Source organism: Manihot esculenta, chromosome 2 (assembly GCF_001659605.2).
Source record: "Manihot esculenta cultivar AM560-2 chromosome 2, M.esculenta_v8, whole genome shotgun sequence".
Lineage (NCBI taxonomy): Eukaryota > Viridiplantae > Streptophyta > Magnoliopsida > Malpighiales > Euphorbiaceae > Manihot > Manihot esculenta.
The window spans coordinates 9138839-9158698 of record NC_035162.2 but is presented as its reverse complement, the minus strand read 5'-3'; the positions used below and the strand labels follow the sequence as shown (position 1 = coordinate 9158698).

The following is a 19860-nucleotide window of genomic DNA, read 5'->3' as shown; positions in this document are numbered from 1 at the left end:
AAAACAATTTTTTAAATATTTGCTCGTAAAAACTAACAATTTATGAATGCGTGCGGTTTTGGGATTTCTGTATTCTTGCTCACGGTAAACGCTAAGGCTGCTGTGGAGACGAAGGCAGCCTCCTTTGCAGCATCTCGGAGAACAACCCCATCTTTTATGAAGGTGAAAGCGTAGTAAGTTAAGTAATTTGAAATAAGTCTAGTTTGATTTATTCAAGTGGCTAAAAAATATTACTCGTTTATAGATTCAGATTTGAGTTTAATTTTCTTATTTTTCTATTAATTAAAATATAATGCGTAAATTTTAAATTTTATAAATTAACTAAAATAAAATAATTATCAATATTAAGCTAATTTTGTCACTGTATTTGAGAACAAACAGCGGTCGTGATTGTAAAAAAGTAAAAGAAAGAAAATAAAACAATTCACTTCATTTCTCCCAATTCTGATCGAAGTACTTTAGTTCTCCCAATTCCAATTGAAGTGAAAATAAGAGAGAGTGTCAATCTTCCCTTAATTCCCTAAAGGTGTCCGTGTCATCATCTGTCTTTGATAGGATCCGAAAAAAAGGGTAAGACATGTCGATATACAAAGCGGTTTCAATGTGAAAAATAAAATAATATACAACCAATAGATGAAGAACTAGCATGGCAAGTATCACATCAACGTAGCCTTCAAATCTCACTCTTGCACGAGTCCAGAAGCTCTACAACTTGAACCTCTTATGTCTTACATTCTTTATTTTTATATAGATTCACTAGTTACAAGATTTGCATTTCAATCGACACTCTCGTCTTTCACCTGAAAAGACGCGGAGAAGGAGGAGCAGCCATGGCAGCAGCATTCAACGGGACCGAGTACTTGGAGCTGCAGGTTGATCCTGCAAGAGAGTCGTTTACTCGCCCATCCAATGCCGACTTCGTCCAGGAGGACGAGGACGACTTACTATGGGAAGCGATTTCCAGGTTACCGTCGCAAAAGCGAGGGAATTTCGCCTTGTTGAGGCGGTCTTTCACCGGGAACGCTGGCGGAGAAGAACCAAACAGTAGCGCTCGAACGGAGACAATCGATGTTAGGAAACTAGATCGATCCAGCAGAGAGTTGGTTGTTAAAAAAGCTTTGGCCACCAACGCCCAGGACAATCAGAAGCTCCTTGCCGGCATCAAAGAGCGTCTCGATAGGTAATAAGGCAATTATGGAATGCACGTAAACTAGATTCTTCCGAGTTTTTATTTAAAAAAGTGTTTTTAGATCCGAAATTCTGAGAGATTTATGAATGTTGCGTGTAAAACTTTAAAGAGTTGGATTGACGGTGCCAAAGATCGAAGTCAGGTTTGAGCAGTTGAATATCGTGACGGATGTGAGAACAGGCTCAAGAGCTTTGCCTACCTTGATTAATGTTGTACGAGACACCACTGAGGTTAAGTGATCATCATCATCATCATCTCGTAATCGTTATTTTTTTTTAAAAATTATTTCTCTTTGCTAATTTAGGTCTAATGTGGATGAATTAATGCAGGATGTATTAACCTGTTTGGGAATAATTCGTCCTAAGAAACATTCTCTAACTATTTTGAACGATATCAGTGGCGCTATCAATCCTGGAAGGTGATCCCTTTTCTTTTCATGATAAATTATTGGTCAATTGAATAGTATAAACCTCAACCTTTTATGTAGTTAAAAAAAAAACACTTTATGTGTTTAATTTTTTATTTTGATTTAAATGTGTTTCAACTTTACTTTTTGGTTATTTAAGTGTAATTTTAATTAAATTTTAATTTATGTATGATATCAAATGTTATAAGTGAATATTTTATCTGATATGCTATGTATATAAAAAATCAAATTTCGAACTTTGATTTTTATTTAAAATTTTTGGTTAAGATTGAACTCAATTAAAAATGTTGGATTATAAAATAGAATTTGAAGCACTCCGATGCTTAGCCTGTGGAAAGTGCATCCTTGTAGACTTGTGAGGTCTAAGGTTCTATTCCCCCAACCCCTATTTCAAAAAAAAAAATATATAAACGTCAGACATTTATTGTTTAATTAGCCTAAGCCTATGTTTGCATTGAGAGGCTCTTATGTTTGGTTAAGAGGAGATTGAAGAGAAAAGAAATTTTTAGGAGGAAAATAACATTTATATCCCACCCCTATTTTCTCTCCAATTGAGAGGTGGTAGACAACTTCTTTTAATTACTAAAATATCCCTATGTTTTATAGATCATTTTTAAAAATTTAAGGATAAAATTATAATTTAACCATTCAAAAAACTACCTTGTTTTCACTATTTTCCTCCCTCTATCCAAACATAATTCCAAAAAGAATTTTTCCTCCCTTCTATCTAAACACAATTTTTAAGGTTTTTTTTTTTTTTAATTTTTTTTTCCAATTCATCAGTTGGATAACTATCTGTGTTTCGTAGGATGACTTTGCTGTTAGGACCACCAGGTTCTGGAAAATCAACATTGCTTTTAGCTCTTGCTGGAAAACTTGACAATAATTTAAAGGTTAGTATTGTATTGCTGGATTGCAACAGCACCAGACTGCGATCACGGGTATCCCCTGTACTAGTTTAAGCGTCTTAACAGATTAGTGACTATTCACAGGCCTAATGATCTCTTTTTTGCTTCCAGATTTTAAACGGCCTAAGTTAAGTTTCTCGTTGCACATGCTTTGTCTAGCCATTAGTGGTTGCTCACTTCATTACGCACCAGTAGATGCTAATTAAAACTTGCTACAGCTAATGGCAATGTTAACCTTGCCTGTCTCAGCTTCTGCTTGCATATAATTCTGCAGTGTTAAACTTGCTAATAGTAATAGTGGTAACTAGGGGTGAGCATTCGGTCGGTTCGGTTCAAAACCGAACCGAACCGAATAAACCGAAAACCGAAATTTGAGTGTTTATGAAAACCGAACCGAACCGATTTTGGTCAGAAACCGAATATAACCGAACCGGTCTGATTTGGTTCGGTTCGGTTCGGTTTGATCGGTTTCGATTTTTAATAATTTTTTTATTTTTTACACTTTATTTTTAATATTTTAAAATTTAATTAAAATATTTTAATTTTAATATGATTTAATTTCTATATATTATTGAAAAAACATATTATTATTACTAATCGGTTCGGTTCGATTTTTTCGGTTTTTTTCTGATCAAAACCGAACCGAACCGAAATAACTGAAATTTTTGAAATTGAAAACCGAACCAAACCGAAATATATAAAAAATCGAATCAAATTTTCAAATCGATTCGATTCGATCAGTTTTTTCGATTTGAACAGAACACTGCTCACCCCTAGTGGTAACGACATCATATTAGAAGGTGGAATCTATCAACTCCTGCTTTTCTTTAAATAGAAGGTTGACTTGTTCTCTGTTTGGCATTTCTTGTAAAATACTCATAACAAATAATGAAGACAAAAGGAAAATTTTTAAAAATATATATATTATTTAGCTAAATATATCCAACCCGCCTACGCTTTTTCGTATGACGAACTATTAATAGTAAAAGCCTAATTATTCTATTTTAATTACTATTTTCAGAAAACTGGAACTATCACATACAACGGCGAGAAGCTTGATGATTTTTATGTTAGAAGGACTTCTGCATACATCAGCCAAATAGATAATCACATTCCAGAGCTTACTGTGCGAGAAACCCTAGATTTTGGTGCTAGTTGTCAAGGGGCCAGTGAAGGCTTTGCTGGTATGTTTACTACATGTATTTTTCTTGTTATTTAATAAGGTTTAATGATAAAAGAATATAATTCAAATGAATTTTATCAATTAAACATTTATTTTAAATAAATGGATTTTATTATATGTTATTTGAATTCAATTCTATTGCGTGAATTAAATGAAATTCTATAAAAATTATTTCAACAGCCTCATAAATATTTCATTTCAATTCATTGTAGTTATGTTTACTGTTTTTATCAAAGTTTTCTGATTGATATCATTTGTTTAAAAGATCAAGAATAATAATATAAAATAACAATAACCGATGCTTAGTGTGAATTATCATGCATGTGAAAGCAGTTAGTAAGTTTTGATCTATATTAATTTACCTCCTTCTTCTACTTGCAGCTTACATGAAAGATCTGACCCGTTTAGAGAAGGAAAGGAACATACGCCCAAGTCCAGAGATTGATGCTTTTATGAAGGTTAGTATTGATCTTAATTCAATTCCGCCTTGTTTGTTTTCTTTTTATCGAGGTCTTAAATGTGAACAAATTTCACTGAACAGGCATCTTCTGTAGCTGGTAAAAAAAGTGTTTCAACAGACTACGTCTTGAAAGTGCTTGGTCTTGATGTGTGCTCGGAGACAATAGTTGGCAGTGATATGCTGCGAGGTGTCTCTGGCGGCCAAAGGAAAAGGGTCACTACAGGTCTCTCTCTTCCTATATGATATCCCCGCTTTGCCCCTTGAATTTTGCCACATGCATCACTTATTTGCTGTTACGTGCATTCGCTCTTTTTCTTTGAACTTTGGCCTTTGATGCAATCAATTTAAGGTTTTGAAACTTGAATTATCCCCGGAAATAGACTGAAAAAGATGGTTATATATATGTATATTGCATGAAATGAATGATAACGAAGTCTGCCCTAAATTGAATTTTTTTTATTCAATCGAAATTAAATTTTTGAAAAAAAATCATATTTGTTAGAATAGTGATTTATCTATTGTTAAATTAATTCATTTGACCACATGATAAATTAAATTAAGTCTACACAAATATTTTTCCAATGAGAGATATTTAATAAAAATAAGGTAAATTTTTAATTTTTTCAATATTGTTATAATTGATTTTTATGTAAAATCTTTGCTAAGTGAAATAGTATATATAAGTATAGAAATAGCATACCCATGAAATAGTTTATTTCTCTGATTTTTAACCCATGAAATAGTTTATTTCTCTGATTTTTACTATGTACATAATGTAAATATTTCTTTTCTTTTATTTTATTTATTTTCTAAAAGTTAATTTTAAAAGTTTTTCATGAAAAAAAAAACCTTTAATTTTACCGATATTGGACAGTGATATATATTATTCCAATTGGATCACTTTCTAAAGAATATTCTTTTATATAAAAAAATATTGTACTCTAATTTTAGATAACTTGTTGCATGCTTTTGAATATTACCTTATCAAATTAAGATGTTACACCAAGTGTAAATATTGTACTCTAGTTTTAGAGAAAGTATAGAAATCATTGCACGCTTTTTGATAAAGTGGTAACCCAAATATATTTTTTTATTAATCGATGAGGTAGGATTGTTGCAATTATCTGTAGTTTTTATATTTTGTTTGTATTGTATTAGAAAAAGTTAGAATCTTCCTTTTTCTTTTTATTTGAACAGTATTTTTTTTCTTTTTAATTTACAGTTAAGTGGTGTTGCATTATCTTTACATTTGCTTTTGATTAATCTGCCACCTCAAACTATCCCCCCCCCCCAAAAAAAAAAAAAAAAAAAAAACTATGAACTCAAACAAACGCATCCCATGCTTATTCTGTCAATTTGCTGGAATTACATTTTACATGTTCAGGAATTCATGTAAAAGCTATAAAATTTTTTGATAGGCGTTTGATTCTGTAAAATTAGTTTGTCAAACTAATGATAATTTTTATTGGGATTTATCCTGCAGGAGAAATGATTGTTGGGCCAAGAAAGACCTTATTTATGGATGAAATATCCACTGGACTTGATAGTTCCACAACGTACCAAATAGTGAAATGTATCGGGAATTTTGTCCATCAAATGGACGCAACCGTATTAATGGCTCTTCTTCAGCCTCCACCTGAGACATTTGAACTTTTCGATGATTTGGTGCTATTATCAGAAGGCTGCATGGTGTATCAAGGGCCACGAGCTCAAGTTTTGGAGTTCTTTGAGTCGCTAGGATTTCGGTTACCACCCCGGAAGGGCGTTGCAGATTTTCTTCAAGAGGTAATTTCTTTCTTGACAGATGGAATCTTCTAGACTTCTTGCCCAAATAATTAACACGATCTATTGCCAGGTTACCTCAAGAAAGGATCAAGCACAGTACTGGGCTGATCCTTCAAAACCATATATGTTCATGTCTGTTTCAGAAATTGCTAAAGCATTCAAAACTTCTAAGTTTGGAAGGAATGTGGAATCCACACTTTCTGTTCAATTTGACAAATCCAAGGCTCAACCTTTTGCTTTGTCAAGAACGAAATATGCTGTGCCAAGATGGGAGCTCTTAAAAGCATGCTTCGCCCGAGAAATACTACTGATCAAGCGGCATCGTTTTCTGTATTGTTTTAGGACATGCCAGGTACCTATGGTTTATAAATCTTGCGAATTCATTCGTTAGTTGCTGGTTACTCTCTAACTGTCTCATTTTGGAAAGACTTAACTTTTTATGTTATGATACAGGTCTTTTTTGTTGGGTGTATCACTTGCACAATTTTCTTGCGGACAAGATTGCATCCCACCAACGAGTCATATGGGAATCTCTATCTCTCTTGCCTCTTTTATGGGCTGGTGCACATGATGTTTAATGGGTTTTCTGAATTATCTTTGCTGATATTTCGACTTCCAGTCTTCTTTAAGCAGCGAGACAATCTCTTTCATCCTGGATGGGGATGGTCTCTCGCCAGTTTTCTTCTACGTGTACCCTACTCTGCAATTGAAGCCATTGTATGGTCTTTGGTGGTGTACTACAGTGTTGGTTTTGCCCCCAGCTTTGGCAGGTCTCCCTAGTTTCCATTGTTACTTGGCGTTTTTCTCTCTCTTTTTCTTGTTTTCTTATATCTGTTAGCTTCCACTTTATGGGCAGGTTCTTGCGTTATATACTTTTGCTCTTCACAGTGCACCAGATGGCAATGGGACTCTTTCGGATGATGGCTTCGTTAGCACGAGATATGGTTATTGCCAATACATTTGGATCAGCTTCTCTGTTGATTATTTTCTTATTGGGTGGATTTATTATTCCTAAAGGTGCGGAATTATCTATCTTCAATCCTCAGTTGATGATTCAAGCTTCATTTTTCTCACTAGTGGTCTAATTAATTGTTTCTTATATCAGATTCGATTAAGCCTTGGTGGGTCTGGGCTTCTTGGGTGTCACCATTAACCTATGGGCAACGAGCAATTTCAGTCAATGAATTTAGTGCCGAAAGGTGGATGAAGGTGCTCTTTTTGCAGACAAAATACGCGAATTAGTTAACTCTTCTTTTTCATTTTACATGTACAGATGGATGACAAAATAATCGATTCTGCAGAGATCTTCAATAGGGAATAACACAATTGGATATAATGTTCTCCATCAACATAGTTTGCCTGCAGACGATAATTGGTATTGGATTTCCATTGGTGTTTTATGGGCCTATGCGGTGCTTTTCAACCTCATCGTGACGCTGGCCTTAACTCATCTCAATCGTACGTTTGAATTAACTGCTTCTTTCTTTTTCGTCTGTATATTGCATTTTTGTATTTAGTAATTATTACATGCATTCAAATATGCACTCGGTCAATTGTAAATAAAATATTAGTTAAAAATTTTAATAAGTTATACATTTAAATTATTAAATTTCTATTAGATTGGTGTTTGTACACCTTCTTGTAGGTGTACAAAATTTATTCGCTAGATTGGTGTTTGTACACCTTCTTGTAGGTGTACAAAATTTATTCGCTCCTTAGTGATGATGTGAGTGAGGTACACACACATGCACCAAGAAACATGAATTCCTATTTTAGACTCTAGCAATGTGGATCCAAGGCATTATAATATTGTTGAGATCCATAATAAAATAAATGAGATTTATAAATTTTAAATTTGAATTCATTATTGACAGAATATAGGTTATTAGCCTTATTTAACAGTAAAAGATACATAACTACATCTTTGCTATTCTCGGTTCATCACAGCTCTCCGGAAGGCCCAGACAGTAGCTGATCCAGCTGATGACACAGAAGAAAATTCTGCTGGAAATGCTAAAAGTGGAACTCAATCTGCTCAGCAGCCCAGTCAAAAGAGGGGAATGATTCTTCCATTTAAACCATTGACAATGACTTTTCATAATGTCAATTACTTTGTTGATACGCCAAAGGTGGTGTAGTTTTAGAGCGATTGTGATTTCCTTGTCTTTTTTAGCTACACATTTAGCTTATAATTCTAGCAATTTTTATTTGATATTCCAAGGAAATAAGCAAGGCAGGTGTACCAGAAAACAAGCTGCAGCTGTTGTCAAATGTGAGTGGAACGTTTTCTCCAGGAGTTCTGACTGCATTGGTAGGATCAAGTGGAGCAGGAAAGACTACTCTGATGGACGTGCTTGCTGGCAGAAAGACTGGCGGATATATCCAAGGGGATATCAAGATTTCAGGTTACCCTAAAGATCAACGCACATTTGCTAGAATTTCAGGATATGTTGAGCAAAATGATATACATTCTCCTCAGGTTACAGTTGAGGAGTCTTTATGGTTTTCTTCCAGTCTTCGGCTTCCAAAAGAAGTTACAAAAGAACAAAGACATGTAAGCTCTGAAATAATTAATTTTGATATATGCACATGCTTAATTCCTTTATTTAATCCTTTTATTGAGACGGTCACTACAATGTGCTGCAGGAGTTTATTGAAGAAGTAATGAAATTGGTAGAGCTCAATACTCTGAGGAAGGCTTTGGTTGGTTTGCCCGGTAGTAGTGGCTTATCAACAGAACAGAGGAAGCGATTAACAATTGCAGTTGAGCTTGTTGCAAATCCTTCCATTATTTTTATGGATGAACCAACCTCTGGACTTGATGCACGAGCAGCAGCAATTGTGATGCGAACTGTTCGTAACACTGTTGATACTGGAAGAACAGTGGTTTGCACCATTCATCAGCCAAGTATTGACATTTTTGAAGCATTTGATGAGGTAGGTTTTTTTTTCCCCCCTTTTGATGTGTTGTAATTTGAAAATTGTTTTCTAATATATGATCGTGTTTTGGGATTAATGCACAGCTACTTCTCATGAAACGAGGGGGACAAGTTATATACGGAGGGAAGCTTGGGGTGCAGTCGCAGATTATGATAGAGTATTTTCAGGTAAATTTGCATTATATGAGTATGACTATTAATTTAGAGTTTTCTGTACATTTGTCCAGGAGAGAATACTTTTAATGAAAGTTGAGATGATCTACTCTAGTCGTTCTTGCTCCTAAAGAGCTTTCGACTTTTTTGCAGAAGCCTAGGATCGGTTCTTCAAGGCAACCTTTGAGTCATTTAAGCCTTGGTGAATTGATCATTTTTTCATCTTAAATCTTACAGCTAGTGATGATAATGTTATGTGGAACCTGATAGATACCCTGTTTCTGAAAGAGGAAACAGTAATTATCATTTGACATGTTTCAGTATCATATTTAAGTTGCTATCAGCAAGTAAGATTTGTCTATTCATTAATTTTAATACATTTTCAAGGGACACTGTGTAGTCCTTACTTCCCTTCTTTTGTCTAGGGAATTGAAGGAATCCCTCATATCACTGACGGCTACAACCCAGCAACGTGGATGCTTGAGGTTACTACTCCTAGTGTTGAAGAGAGAATTGGTGAAGACTTCGCCCAGTTATATAAAAATTCTAAGCAATACAGGTAATCCAATTGATAACTTGTTACACTTCAGGGAGATCTTGCGAAATTCCCGTTTATCTGCATGAGTCAGTATTTTTGTGTTCTGTTCAGGGAGGTGGAAGCTTCAATTATGCATTTCAGTACTCCGCCTGCAGGCTCAGAACCATTGAAGTTTGCCTCTACTTATTCTCAAGATATGTTGAATCAGTTTTGGATTTGCCTTAGGAAACAAAATCTTGTATATTGGAGAAGTCCCCAATACAACGCCGTGAGGATATTTTTTACAGTAATAGCTGCATTGATACTAGGCTCAGTGTTTTGGGATATTGGTTCTCAAAGGTAGATTTTCATTGATATTTAAAATAAGTTCCCCGACAGTCTTCTCAATTCATATGGTCCTCTGTCGTTGGTAACAATCTTAGTTCTGTAAAAATTATTTGGCAGGGACTCAACTAAATCTTTGTTTATAGTTATGGGAGCTCTTTATTCTGCTTGCTTGTTTCTTGGGGTCAATAATGCTTCCTCAGTGCAGCCAATAGTTTCTATTGAGAGGACGGTGTTCTATAGAGAAAAGGCAGCTGGATTGTACTCTCCATTAGCCTACGCAGCAGCGCAGGCAAGTTTCAATGTATTAAAGAAATTCTGGTGATGTAATAGTTCTTAGAAAGGGCCAGTGATGAATAACACTGTTCTTGCCAACAGGGTCTAGTGGAGATACCATACATAGGTCTGCAAACAATTTTATATGGCATCATCACATACTTCACGATTAATTTTGAAAGGACAGCTGGTAAGATCCTAAGTTTTCACGAGCAATTCCTCTGATATTCTGCATCCAGATGAAGGCCTGAAAATCTGCAACCTTGTGTACATTGATGATGATAGTTCTGAAATGGCACAAGTTGGTGCATTACATTTTCTATGATATGAGATCTTTAATCCTTTCTTCTTCTTTTTTTTTCTGCAATTATAATTTCTATCTTAGGAATTATGGACCATTTTAAAAACTAAGTGCTGAAAACAATGCATTTATGTGAATTTTATTTCTCTGAGGTTGCAGGCAAATTTTTCCTGTATTTGTTGTTTATGTTCCTCACTTTCACCTACTTTACATTTTACGGTATGATGGCTGTTGGTCTCACTCCTTCTCAACACATGGCTGCAATAATCTCCTCTGCATTTTATTCTTTGTGGAATCTCCTTTCAGGTTTTCTTATCCCAAAGCCGGTAAGTGAACAGATTTTACCTGAAAGATATAATTTCTTGCTTCAAACGGAAGCAAGGTCTCCTTCTTGCCATAGCCATTTTCAGACTTTTGCTTCCGATCACCAATCGAGGTTTTTCCTGTGCTATTTCAGAACATACCAGCATGGTGGCTCTGGTTCTATTACCTCTCCCCTGTTGCTTGGACTCTGCGGGGCATTATCACTTCTCAGCTTGGTGATGTGGAGAACACAATTGTAGGACCTGGGTTTGAAGGCTCTGTCAGGGAGTTTTTGAAAGTTAATTACGACTTTGAATCCGACATGCTTGGAGCTACAGTGGCAGTGCTTTTTGGCTTCTGCATCTTATTCTTTCTTGTCTTTGCATTCTCTGTGAAACTGCTTAATTTCCAGAGAAGATGAGCAGTGAACTTCTCGCCTGACGCACGAGTATGTGATGGAGTCCAAGTACGTGAATTTAAAACTTATTTTTTATTTAATTTTAACTCTAACACTAAAATTGTTAGTTTAGATTATTTTGAAATTATTTTAAATTTGGATTTTAGTATTAGGAAGTTTAAGAATCATATTCTTATTTAGGAAGTAGTTTTTTTCTAATTTTTTTTAAAAAGTTTGAATTGGTTCGAGGTTGATAAATAGAATTTAGTTTGTAACTTCTTATTTGTTATTCCAATGCTGGCTTTATTAGAATTCTTCATTTTACTACAGGTGTTGAGGTTGAACTTTTTATACTTCACCGTTGATTTTAAAAATTAAATAAAAAATAAAAATAAATTGGAATACTAAATGTTTGTTAAATATGACCATATATTATTGATTTTACGTTTATTAATATTTATTCTATCTATTTTTTATATTATATTAATATATAAATTGATTATTATAATTTTATTTAATTTTTAAAATATTTTTTAATATTTAATAAAAATTTAATTTAATAAAAGTTTATTTTTTTAATATATATTATTAAAAAAATAAAATGAATAAAAATGATGAGACATATGAGTATAAAAAAATTATATAATTTTATATAGAAAATGTTAAATAATACATGAAAATAAAATTTTTCATCTTGCCCTTGCAAAATCAGTAACAAAAAAACGCATAGAGACGATATTGTATCTCTAACCCTTTGAAATTGCTCGCGAGCAAGTTTAAAAGTCGGCATTCGGATGAGGTTTGTAGGGAAGGAAATTAGTTTGCTTGATGCCATGGATACTAGTGCGAGAAAGCTGCTGCAGAAGGGGTATAAACATTAAAATTTTCGGACTTAGGCCAAGAACTCTGGTATCCTGTGGTCCATAGGATCCTTCGGGCTTTTTACCTTTCCAAGTTAAAAATAAAAAGAAATTTTAAAATTTTAGTTTAGAAATTTTTTTTTTTCCGAATCAAAGTGAAAGTTGACTCTACCGCACTTTTAAAATGCGGTAAAAGAAAATAATTTTAAAAAAAATTATATTACCACACTTTACAAGTGCGGTAATATACAAAAATTATTTAAAATGAAATAACCGCACTTTAAAAAGTGCGGTAATGAACAGATAAAATTTAAAATGTGAAATTCCGTATTTTAAAATTTAATTTTTATTTAATTAATTATTATATTATATTTTATTAATTTAATTTATTTAATTATATATTAAATTTATATGAATATAATTATAAAAATTATATTAATATTATTATAAATTTTAATTATTTTAAATTATTTATAATATAATATTATATTTATTTTATTAATTATATATTAAACTTATATAAATATAATTATGAAAATTATATTAATATTAATATTAATTATTTTAAATTATTTATAATATAATATTATATTTATTTTATTAATTATATATTAAATTTATATAAATATAGTTATAAAATTATATTAATATTATTATAAATATTAATTATTTTAATTTATTTATAATATAACATTATATCATTAATATTTATTATTTTATTTTATTGTTTTTATTACAATTAATTTATAAATATTTAATTTTTGAAACAGTAATAGCTTAAAAATTTTTTTTTTTAATTTTAAAATAGTAAAAGGTCCAAATTTTTTTTAGGTGTTGTTAGTTATATAATTTTTTAAAAATTTTATAATAATAAAAATAATAAAATAAAATGATAAATATGAAAATATAATGCTATACTACAAATAAAATAATATAATTAATATTTATAATAATATTAATATAATTTTTATAATTATATTTATATAAATTTAATATATAATTAAATAAATTAAATTAATAAAATATACTATAATAATTAATTAAATAAAAATTAAATTTTAAAATACGTAATACCACATTTTAAATTTTCTCTGTTCATTACCGCACGTAATGTACTTTTTTTTAAATTATTTCATTTTAAATAATTTTCGTACATTACCGCACTTTAAACGGTAATGTAATTTTTTTAAAAATTATTTTATTTTACCGCATTTTAAGAGTGCGGTAAGTTTTACCGCACTTTAAAAGTGTGGTAGAGTCAACTTTCACCATTCGGGAAAAAAGTTTTTCTGAACTAGAGTTTTAGAATTTTTTTTTTTTTTAACTTCTAAAGGTAAAAAGCCCGGATCCTTCGGCCTAGGACATGCAGACAACTGTAAATTTGTCCTTTTTTCGTCTTTTCATTTTGGGTATAGTTTTTTCAGAGCTTTTGTGTACACTGGACGAATTATAATAATTTTTATCTAAAATATAATAAAGTTTAATATAAATATGATATTCTAAAATTTTAATTAATTGAGTGTATAAATACATTTATATATTCAAGTGCTCACACAAATTTATCTTTTGGAGTATGTTGTTTTGTAACTTTAGAGGATGGCAAGGAATTTTGACTTGATGTTCAGAGTTATACTGAATCAAAGTTGTATTTGTACACCGCCGTGTTCTCTCGCTAGTACATGTTACTATTGATGTTCTTGTACCCACAAAAGTAGAGCTAAATAGAAGAACGTAGAAGAAGTAATTATGCCCTTCTTCCCTGTTTTCAAAGAGAGAGAGAGAGAAGAATTCAGAAAATGCATGTCGAGAGGAGACAAAATATCGTCTATAAAAGTCCTTGTCCAACGAGCAAATAATATCCCCTGCTTGCTCCATAAGGGTAGGATGTGAACATGAGGAAGCCAAGGCATGGACGAGTAAGAAGAGGTGGGCGCCGCTCACTGTATTCATGTTCTCATCAGAAAACAGAAACACTCAAACACAAGCACTTTCTTAATTTCCTCTACTCATAATCAAAATACCAATTAAATCTCTAATAAGAGGTTTCAGGGAATTAACTTATCACTCCTCATGGAATCAATCCAATACAAGATCGATTCCATTGTTTTGCATCTCATGCTAAAACCCAACCCACCAGCCTTCTCTCGGCTTCCCAGTAGTTTCACCGGACAACGAAACAACACATCTAAAAACTCCCAATTAGCCAAATCTTTCATCTCTGTCTCTACTAGTCCTTCCTTCTTTGTAATCTCTTCCCATACTTTTCTCTTGTCACTCATTGCCGTTGCAAATCTGAAGTCCTCCATGAACATGTCTTCAGGCGCTTCCACATCAAATTTCTTCCCCAGAACTGGCCATATCTCCTTCCAGGTAAAACTTGACCCATTGATGGCATTGAATGCCTGACCTTCTGGAGAAGAGATTTCATCATTGGTGGCTGCCCAAATGTGCTGTTCGGCTACCAAATTAGCATCCGATCCATCCATGCATACCTCCTCCCAGACCTCCCTCGTCCCTCCGAACACAAAGGGGAGGTTTAAATATTTGCAAATAGCTCCATAAACGCACAAACAACCCATGACATTGTACAAAGTCCTACAGGAACTACCCATTATCAAGCCAGGCCTCAGCACAGACCAAGCTACCTTACCAGCTAGTCTCTCCTTAAGCAAATCCTCAAGGACATAGTAAAAGTTATGCCCTTCACTCGCTCTTGGGCTATCTTCGTCAAAGATGCAGGCTCGTCGTTTCGCGTTCTGAGTGCTTTGTAGTGACACATAGTGCTTCATTCCCGTCTGGAGCGAGACATGCTTCAATGTCTTAGCTTTGGGGAGGATGGCATTCAAGGCGTTGGACATCATAGCCAGGTTCTGCTCGCAACATTCCCTGCTATCTAAAGGGAACTGGCCTGCCCAGGTGATCCAAAACACATGAGTCACGTCTTGCATAATAGAGAGCTTCTTTTGGGTTTCTTGAGCGTTTAGCAAGTCGCATGAGATGAAATGGTAATTGGGATTTTGGATGGTGAAGCTCTCAAACCTTCTAGCTATGCCGTAAACTTTCCATTTGGATTTTGAGAGCAGACTTTTCAGAAGCTCTCTCCCAACAAGCCCGGTAACCCCAAAAATGACAGCAACATTTGTAGTGGCAACTTCTGTTGCTTCGTTGGATTCTCTAGCTGTCATTGTTGCAGACATGATTTGCTTCTGAAGCTTGCAGCAGCTATATATAGAGGGCGGTAATGGGCTTATAATAATTGCGTACTCCATGGGGATTAAAAAATTCAAAATCAGACAACTTGGCATATTCCTTTAAGGGTCAATAATTTGATTATGGAGATTATTTAAATAGGTTGCTTTTGATTTCCAAAGTAATAATTTAAGTAGAGTAGAGCCACATGGTGAGTTGCGGCGTCAAACCTTAGAGGAAGGCATAGTTGCCGGCTGATTGTGACCCCGGCCGTTAATATGCCGGCATTGTGGTTGCATTAAAGCTTTTAATATACATATTTATGATTCTAAGGTGGTCCATTAATGGACAAGCTTTTATTTTATTTCATTTTTAAACCCACATAGAAAATCTCCTATAATCCAAGAGATTTGGAGATATCTTCAAAACGCATCTTTGAAATTCAATTTTTTCTAAAAAATTGGAATGTTGGGTTCCAATGTACTCCAGATTCTGATTTGCAGATTTGATTTATTTGTTTATTTATTTATTATACTGCAATAATAATTTATAATTAATCAGGATTTTTTATTTTAAAAAAAAAACACCAACAGATCAGCACTCTCTCTTTTAAAACTTAAAATCAGTAAAAAGAAAATCTTTATTACAAGGACACAATCAATTAAAGAGAGAGCTATGTGTGAACATTTTCCAAAAATAGCAAATTCCTTTTTTTTCTGCAACTCTCATCTTCTAGAGGATCCCCCTTGACAATTACCAAAATGCCGATCAAATCTCCCCACTGCTGATCAACAAACTCTAAAAAAATGACATGATTATCAGCTGCCCTTTTCTTTATTTGGGTTCAAACCCCACGTGTCCTCCCCATCTAAGCAGAAAATACTCCATTGAATGCTTTCCCGACAGTAATTTGATCTGACCATTGAAAAAAATCAACATAATCAGGATTATTCTAATCCATGAAAACTAGTACAGGTCCGACCAGGGAGCGGTCAGAACTAGAATCTGATTTGGGTCCTAATTGAATTAGACTAGAACTGACTGATTTGGTCCAGATGAAACCCAAGTACTTACTCTGAGGAATTTTGTGGACCCAAAAACATGCAGCTATAACAATGTAACACAGAAAAAGGACTACTCCTTTCATGTAGTGTGAAGTTCCATCCTGCACAGGAATTGAAGTAGCAGGAATTGTAAATAATATATGCTTATATAATCTCTAAAATGGAGAAAAAGAACTAGATGAACCTGCAAAGTGAAGGCTGTGATGATTATTGTAAAAGCAAGAGAACCGGTTTCAAGAAGACTGAAATCAAGATCCATATGGACATGCATCGTCCAGCCGACAACTACACATAAAGGGACCTGAAAAGAGAAAGCTTGTAATATAGGAATTGTTCTGTAAGGATTAAATTTGCAAATGATTTTCTTTGTTCCTCACCACAAACATTGAAATCTGAGTGGCAGATCCCAGTGCAACTCCCAAAGAAATGTCCTGCACAACACCCAGAAATGCAAAATAGCTAGCTAGTAACTATGAGGATTTTTCAGGTTTAAATAATAGTAATATTAATGAGAATAAAGGTCTATATTATCATACCAACTTGTTCTTGAAAGCAAATATAATAGATCCTGCATGTTCTGCTGCATTCCCCACAATTGGTAGCAAGATTATGCTGATGAAGCTGACAGATATGCCCCAAGAATCTGATGCAGCCTGATCCACAAACCTTAATTAATAGATTATTTTTTTTTGAAAAAAAAATGCTAACAGAAGTGTAATTAATGTACCTCAATTGTGCCCACAACATACTCGGATAATAATGCTATGATCATTGTCATGCCAATCAACCAAGAACATGCACTTGAAAATCCTATCACTGCATCTCCTTCTTCTTCTTCTTCTTCCCTTCCCTGTGATTCCACTGAAACCAGTAAATCCTATACATCTTTGTATATATGGACATTTGAAAACAAAAATTGCTTAGTAGGGGAAAAAGCATTGAAATTAATTAGTTAATGACCTCCTGAGATTCAAACAGTTGCCTGTGCGTTTTAAGCTGGAAGATGATATAAGCAACATATGCTAAGAGCATAACAATGCTGCTAGCTCTAGAAAGCTCAAGCGTATAGTGGAAAGTGACAGGGCTTTCTCCTATTGCGTATCTGAACATTAGTGGCAATATGTGGCACAACAACCCCAGCAGTAGAAGTAGTGAGTTCACATCAGCTTGCTTCTGTTAAATCCCAATAAATCAAAAGATAAATAATTAGTAATAAATGTTTCAATATCCACGCGGTAAAGCTAATGGGGAATTTTTCGTGTAATTACTCTATCATATCTTTGCTCCTTTTTCAGGTTGGCCAAGCCTCCGCAGAGGAGAGAAGTCCCAAGAACAAGAAGGAGATTTGACAAGATGGAACCCAATAGGGAATACTTCAACACATGTATTTTATTTTGGTAAAGAGCAAACAAAGCTATTATCATCTCTGTTGCATTGCCACATGTTGCATTAAGAAGCCCTCCAACTGCAAGATCAAAAATCTCATTTTCTTCAATCTTCAAGTGATAAATATATAATAATTGATTATGACTAATGACCAATTCTCATGCATGGGTGAGATTTAGATAATTACCTGTTGGACCGGTGTAGTATGCAATTTGTCTGAAATTATATAACCAGAAAATTTTAAATAAAAACGTTAGAAACAACCGCTGATTAAATTAAAATAAAAAGATGATAGTCTGAATATAGTTGCAAATTTTTAATTTATTTCTTCTTCTTTTCATGGAGAATTAAAGAAATACAATTACAAAGCTTACTCAGTGAGGAAGCTGACACGTTCTGCTAGTGGAGTGAGTCCAAGCAAACTGAAAGCAAATAGCCAAGGCTACATGTTGCAGGACAAAGTTTAATATCATTATATAGTAGAAAGCATATAATAAAAATGAATACAAGAGATTTTCTTGGAGAGCTATATGTATTTAAGTTAGATATATTATCATCTATTGATGAGAAAGAAACTTACTCTGCCGAATTTATAAAAATCAGCAGCTATAGCAAGAGGAATTGCTGGGAAGAGCACAGCCAACTTAGTTCCAAGAATAACTTCTTGGAGGTTGGCTAAGAAATGCCTGAGCATTTGAAACCGAACGCTTGAAACCAGAACTGGGTCTGATTTTTTACGCATAATGGAAGACGATACATTCTGCAGAGTCCTGCCATTCAAAATCTCCTTACTGCAGGGCTTCAGGAGGAAATCGCCATTTTCCAAGTCTGAGACCTCCTGCGAGTGCGAGTAGTCCATAGCTGCTACCACTGCTTCTCGTAGCCTGCGAATATATATATATCCTAAGAAAATACCACCCAGAAGTTTGCAGAGGCAAAAGCTTACTTGCGGCTGAAACTTGAAAGAACCGAGGTGCCTTTTACGTATATGATTAAAACAGCTTCTTCCTAGAATTTTCCCTCCTTGTTTCCATTCTTGCATGGTACTCCACGTACCTGCTAATTATACTGTGTAGGTGTTGTTCTCTCTAGCATACTACAAGGTGGCATCATAGATAATTCTCTTTAAACTCTCTGTACATTACAGCACAGATAATTAATTAGGATTAGTATTTAAGGGGATCATGAATTCTGATTAATTAAGTTGTTACAAGCGTTGCAATTAATAGTTTTTTTTTTTCAGTTAAATTGCTTTGTTAATTAAAAGTATTAATGTTTAGGATGGATTTTCTGATGTTTTGTGCGAGTATAATTGGTCAGTTTCTACTACTTTCTAAGAGTTTGGTTGTAAGTTAAAAGATTAGTTTTGTATGATAGTAATCGGAAATAAGAAAGGCAGAACTTTCCTAGAATTTTCAATTGCTCGCAAGGGGAATCGAATCGCTGTCGTTTTGTTTTTCTATCTGATGAAAATGAGGACGGAAGGAGTCGTCCAAAAGCATAAACTGCCATTTGATTTGGATGTTTCAAAGCAAAGTACAGATATTATATAAAAGGAAATTTCCACTCCAGTTTTTTTTTTTTTGCCCTCCACTAGTCTATTATGTGAAAATTGAAAGGTTGATTGAAGCTATTTCCTCTAGTGAGTTGCTTGAATGTTGCAGTTGATCTCCCCGATAATTGATTAAAGCTTGTAGAAGTAGATTGAATGGCGGTTAAAGGGATGGTACTAAGATGGACACATCCTCTTCAATGAACTTTGTTTGGTCAGAGAATGCCATGCCTAATCCTTGGCTTGTCCGACCAAAAAAAGAAATCTGGCCTGAATTGGTGTTTCTTCATGTTGTTTGCTGCAACTCTTGAATTTCTCTGTTGGTTTTGACGGAATTTGTTCTCCTTTAATTGATGCTCCATACATGAAGGATTCTGTTTCAAGTTGTCGAACTGGTGGATGCAATGAACCAAATGTTCAGGTTGTAACTAGAAAGGAATATTTAAAAATATATACAAAATTCAATTAGAGGAACTATTTTATTAATGTCATGAATTAAACATTAAACTATTTTAAATTTCAGTTAATTTAATTACGTGAACTAACTCTATAAATGGAATCAAATGTATGTATTATTTTTTAATTTATTTTTTTTTATATATTTTAGAGGTGTTTGATTTAATTTA

The 19860-nt window shown here is 33.7% G+C and overlaps 3 protein-coding genes across 3 annotated transcripts; 1 reads left to right on the top strand and 2 right to left on the bottom strand.

Annotated features, from left to right (window-relative positions):
- Nucleotides 1–376: 376 nt before the first annotated feature.
- On the top strand, nt 377–11486 carry LOC110608514 (ABC transporter G family member 31). Its single transcript, XM_021747759.2, has 23 exons — nt 377–1180; nt 1299–1419; nt 1519–1607; nt 2425–2509; nt 3546–3708; nt 4089–4165; nt 4249–4390; nt 5651–5952; nt 6023–6304; nt 6406–6722; nt 6809–6969; nt 7058–7161; nt 7254–7410; nt 7900–8081; nt 8174–8506; nt 8599–8889; nt 8976–9059; nt 9470–9603; nt 9694–9921; nt 10027–10198; nt 10285–10372; nt 10643–10809; nt 10941–11486. The coding sequence occupies exons 1-23, from the start codon at nt 831–833 to the stop codon at nt 11205–11207; spliced, it is 4296 nt and encodes a 1431-aa protein (XP_021603451.1). The 5' UTR covers nt 377–830; the 3' UTR covers nt 11208–11486.
- Nucleotides 11487–13565: 2079 nt separating this feature from the next.
- On the bottom strand, nt 13566–15598 carry LOC110608773 ((S)-8-oxocitronellyl enol synthase CYC2). The gene has a single exon (XM_021748063.2). It carries the CDS (start codon nt 15346–15348, stop codon nt 14089–14091), a length of 1260 nt encoding a protein of 419 aa, XP_021603755.1. The 5' UTR covers nt 15349–15598; the 3' UTR covers nt 13566–14088.
- A 228-nt stretch (nt 15599–15826) lies between these two features.
- Nucleotides 15827–18567, bottom strand: LOC110606951 (vacuolar cation/proton exchanger 3). The gene is made up of 11 exons (XM_021745969.2): nt 18263–18567; nt 18057–18124; nt 17870–17898; nt 17565–17761; nt 17257–17469; nt 17024–17146; nt 16833–16949; nt 16674–16727; nt 16481–16597; nt 16307–16397; nt 15827–16147 (listed from the first exon to the last, which is right to left on the bottom strand). Exons 1-11 carry the CDS (start codon nt 18539–18541, stop codon nt 16101–16103), a joined length of 1335 nt encoding a protein of 444 aa, XP_021601661.1. The 5' UTR covers nt 18542–18567; the 3' UTR covers nt 15827–16100.
- Nucleotides 18568–19860: the final 1293 nt, after the last annotated feature.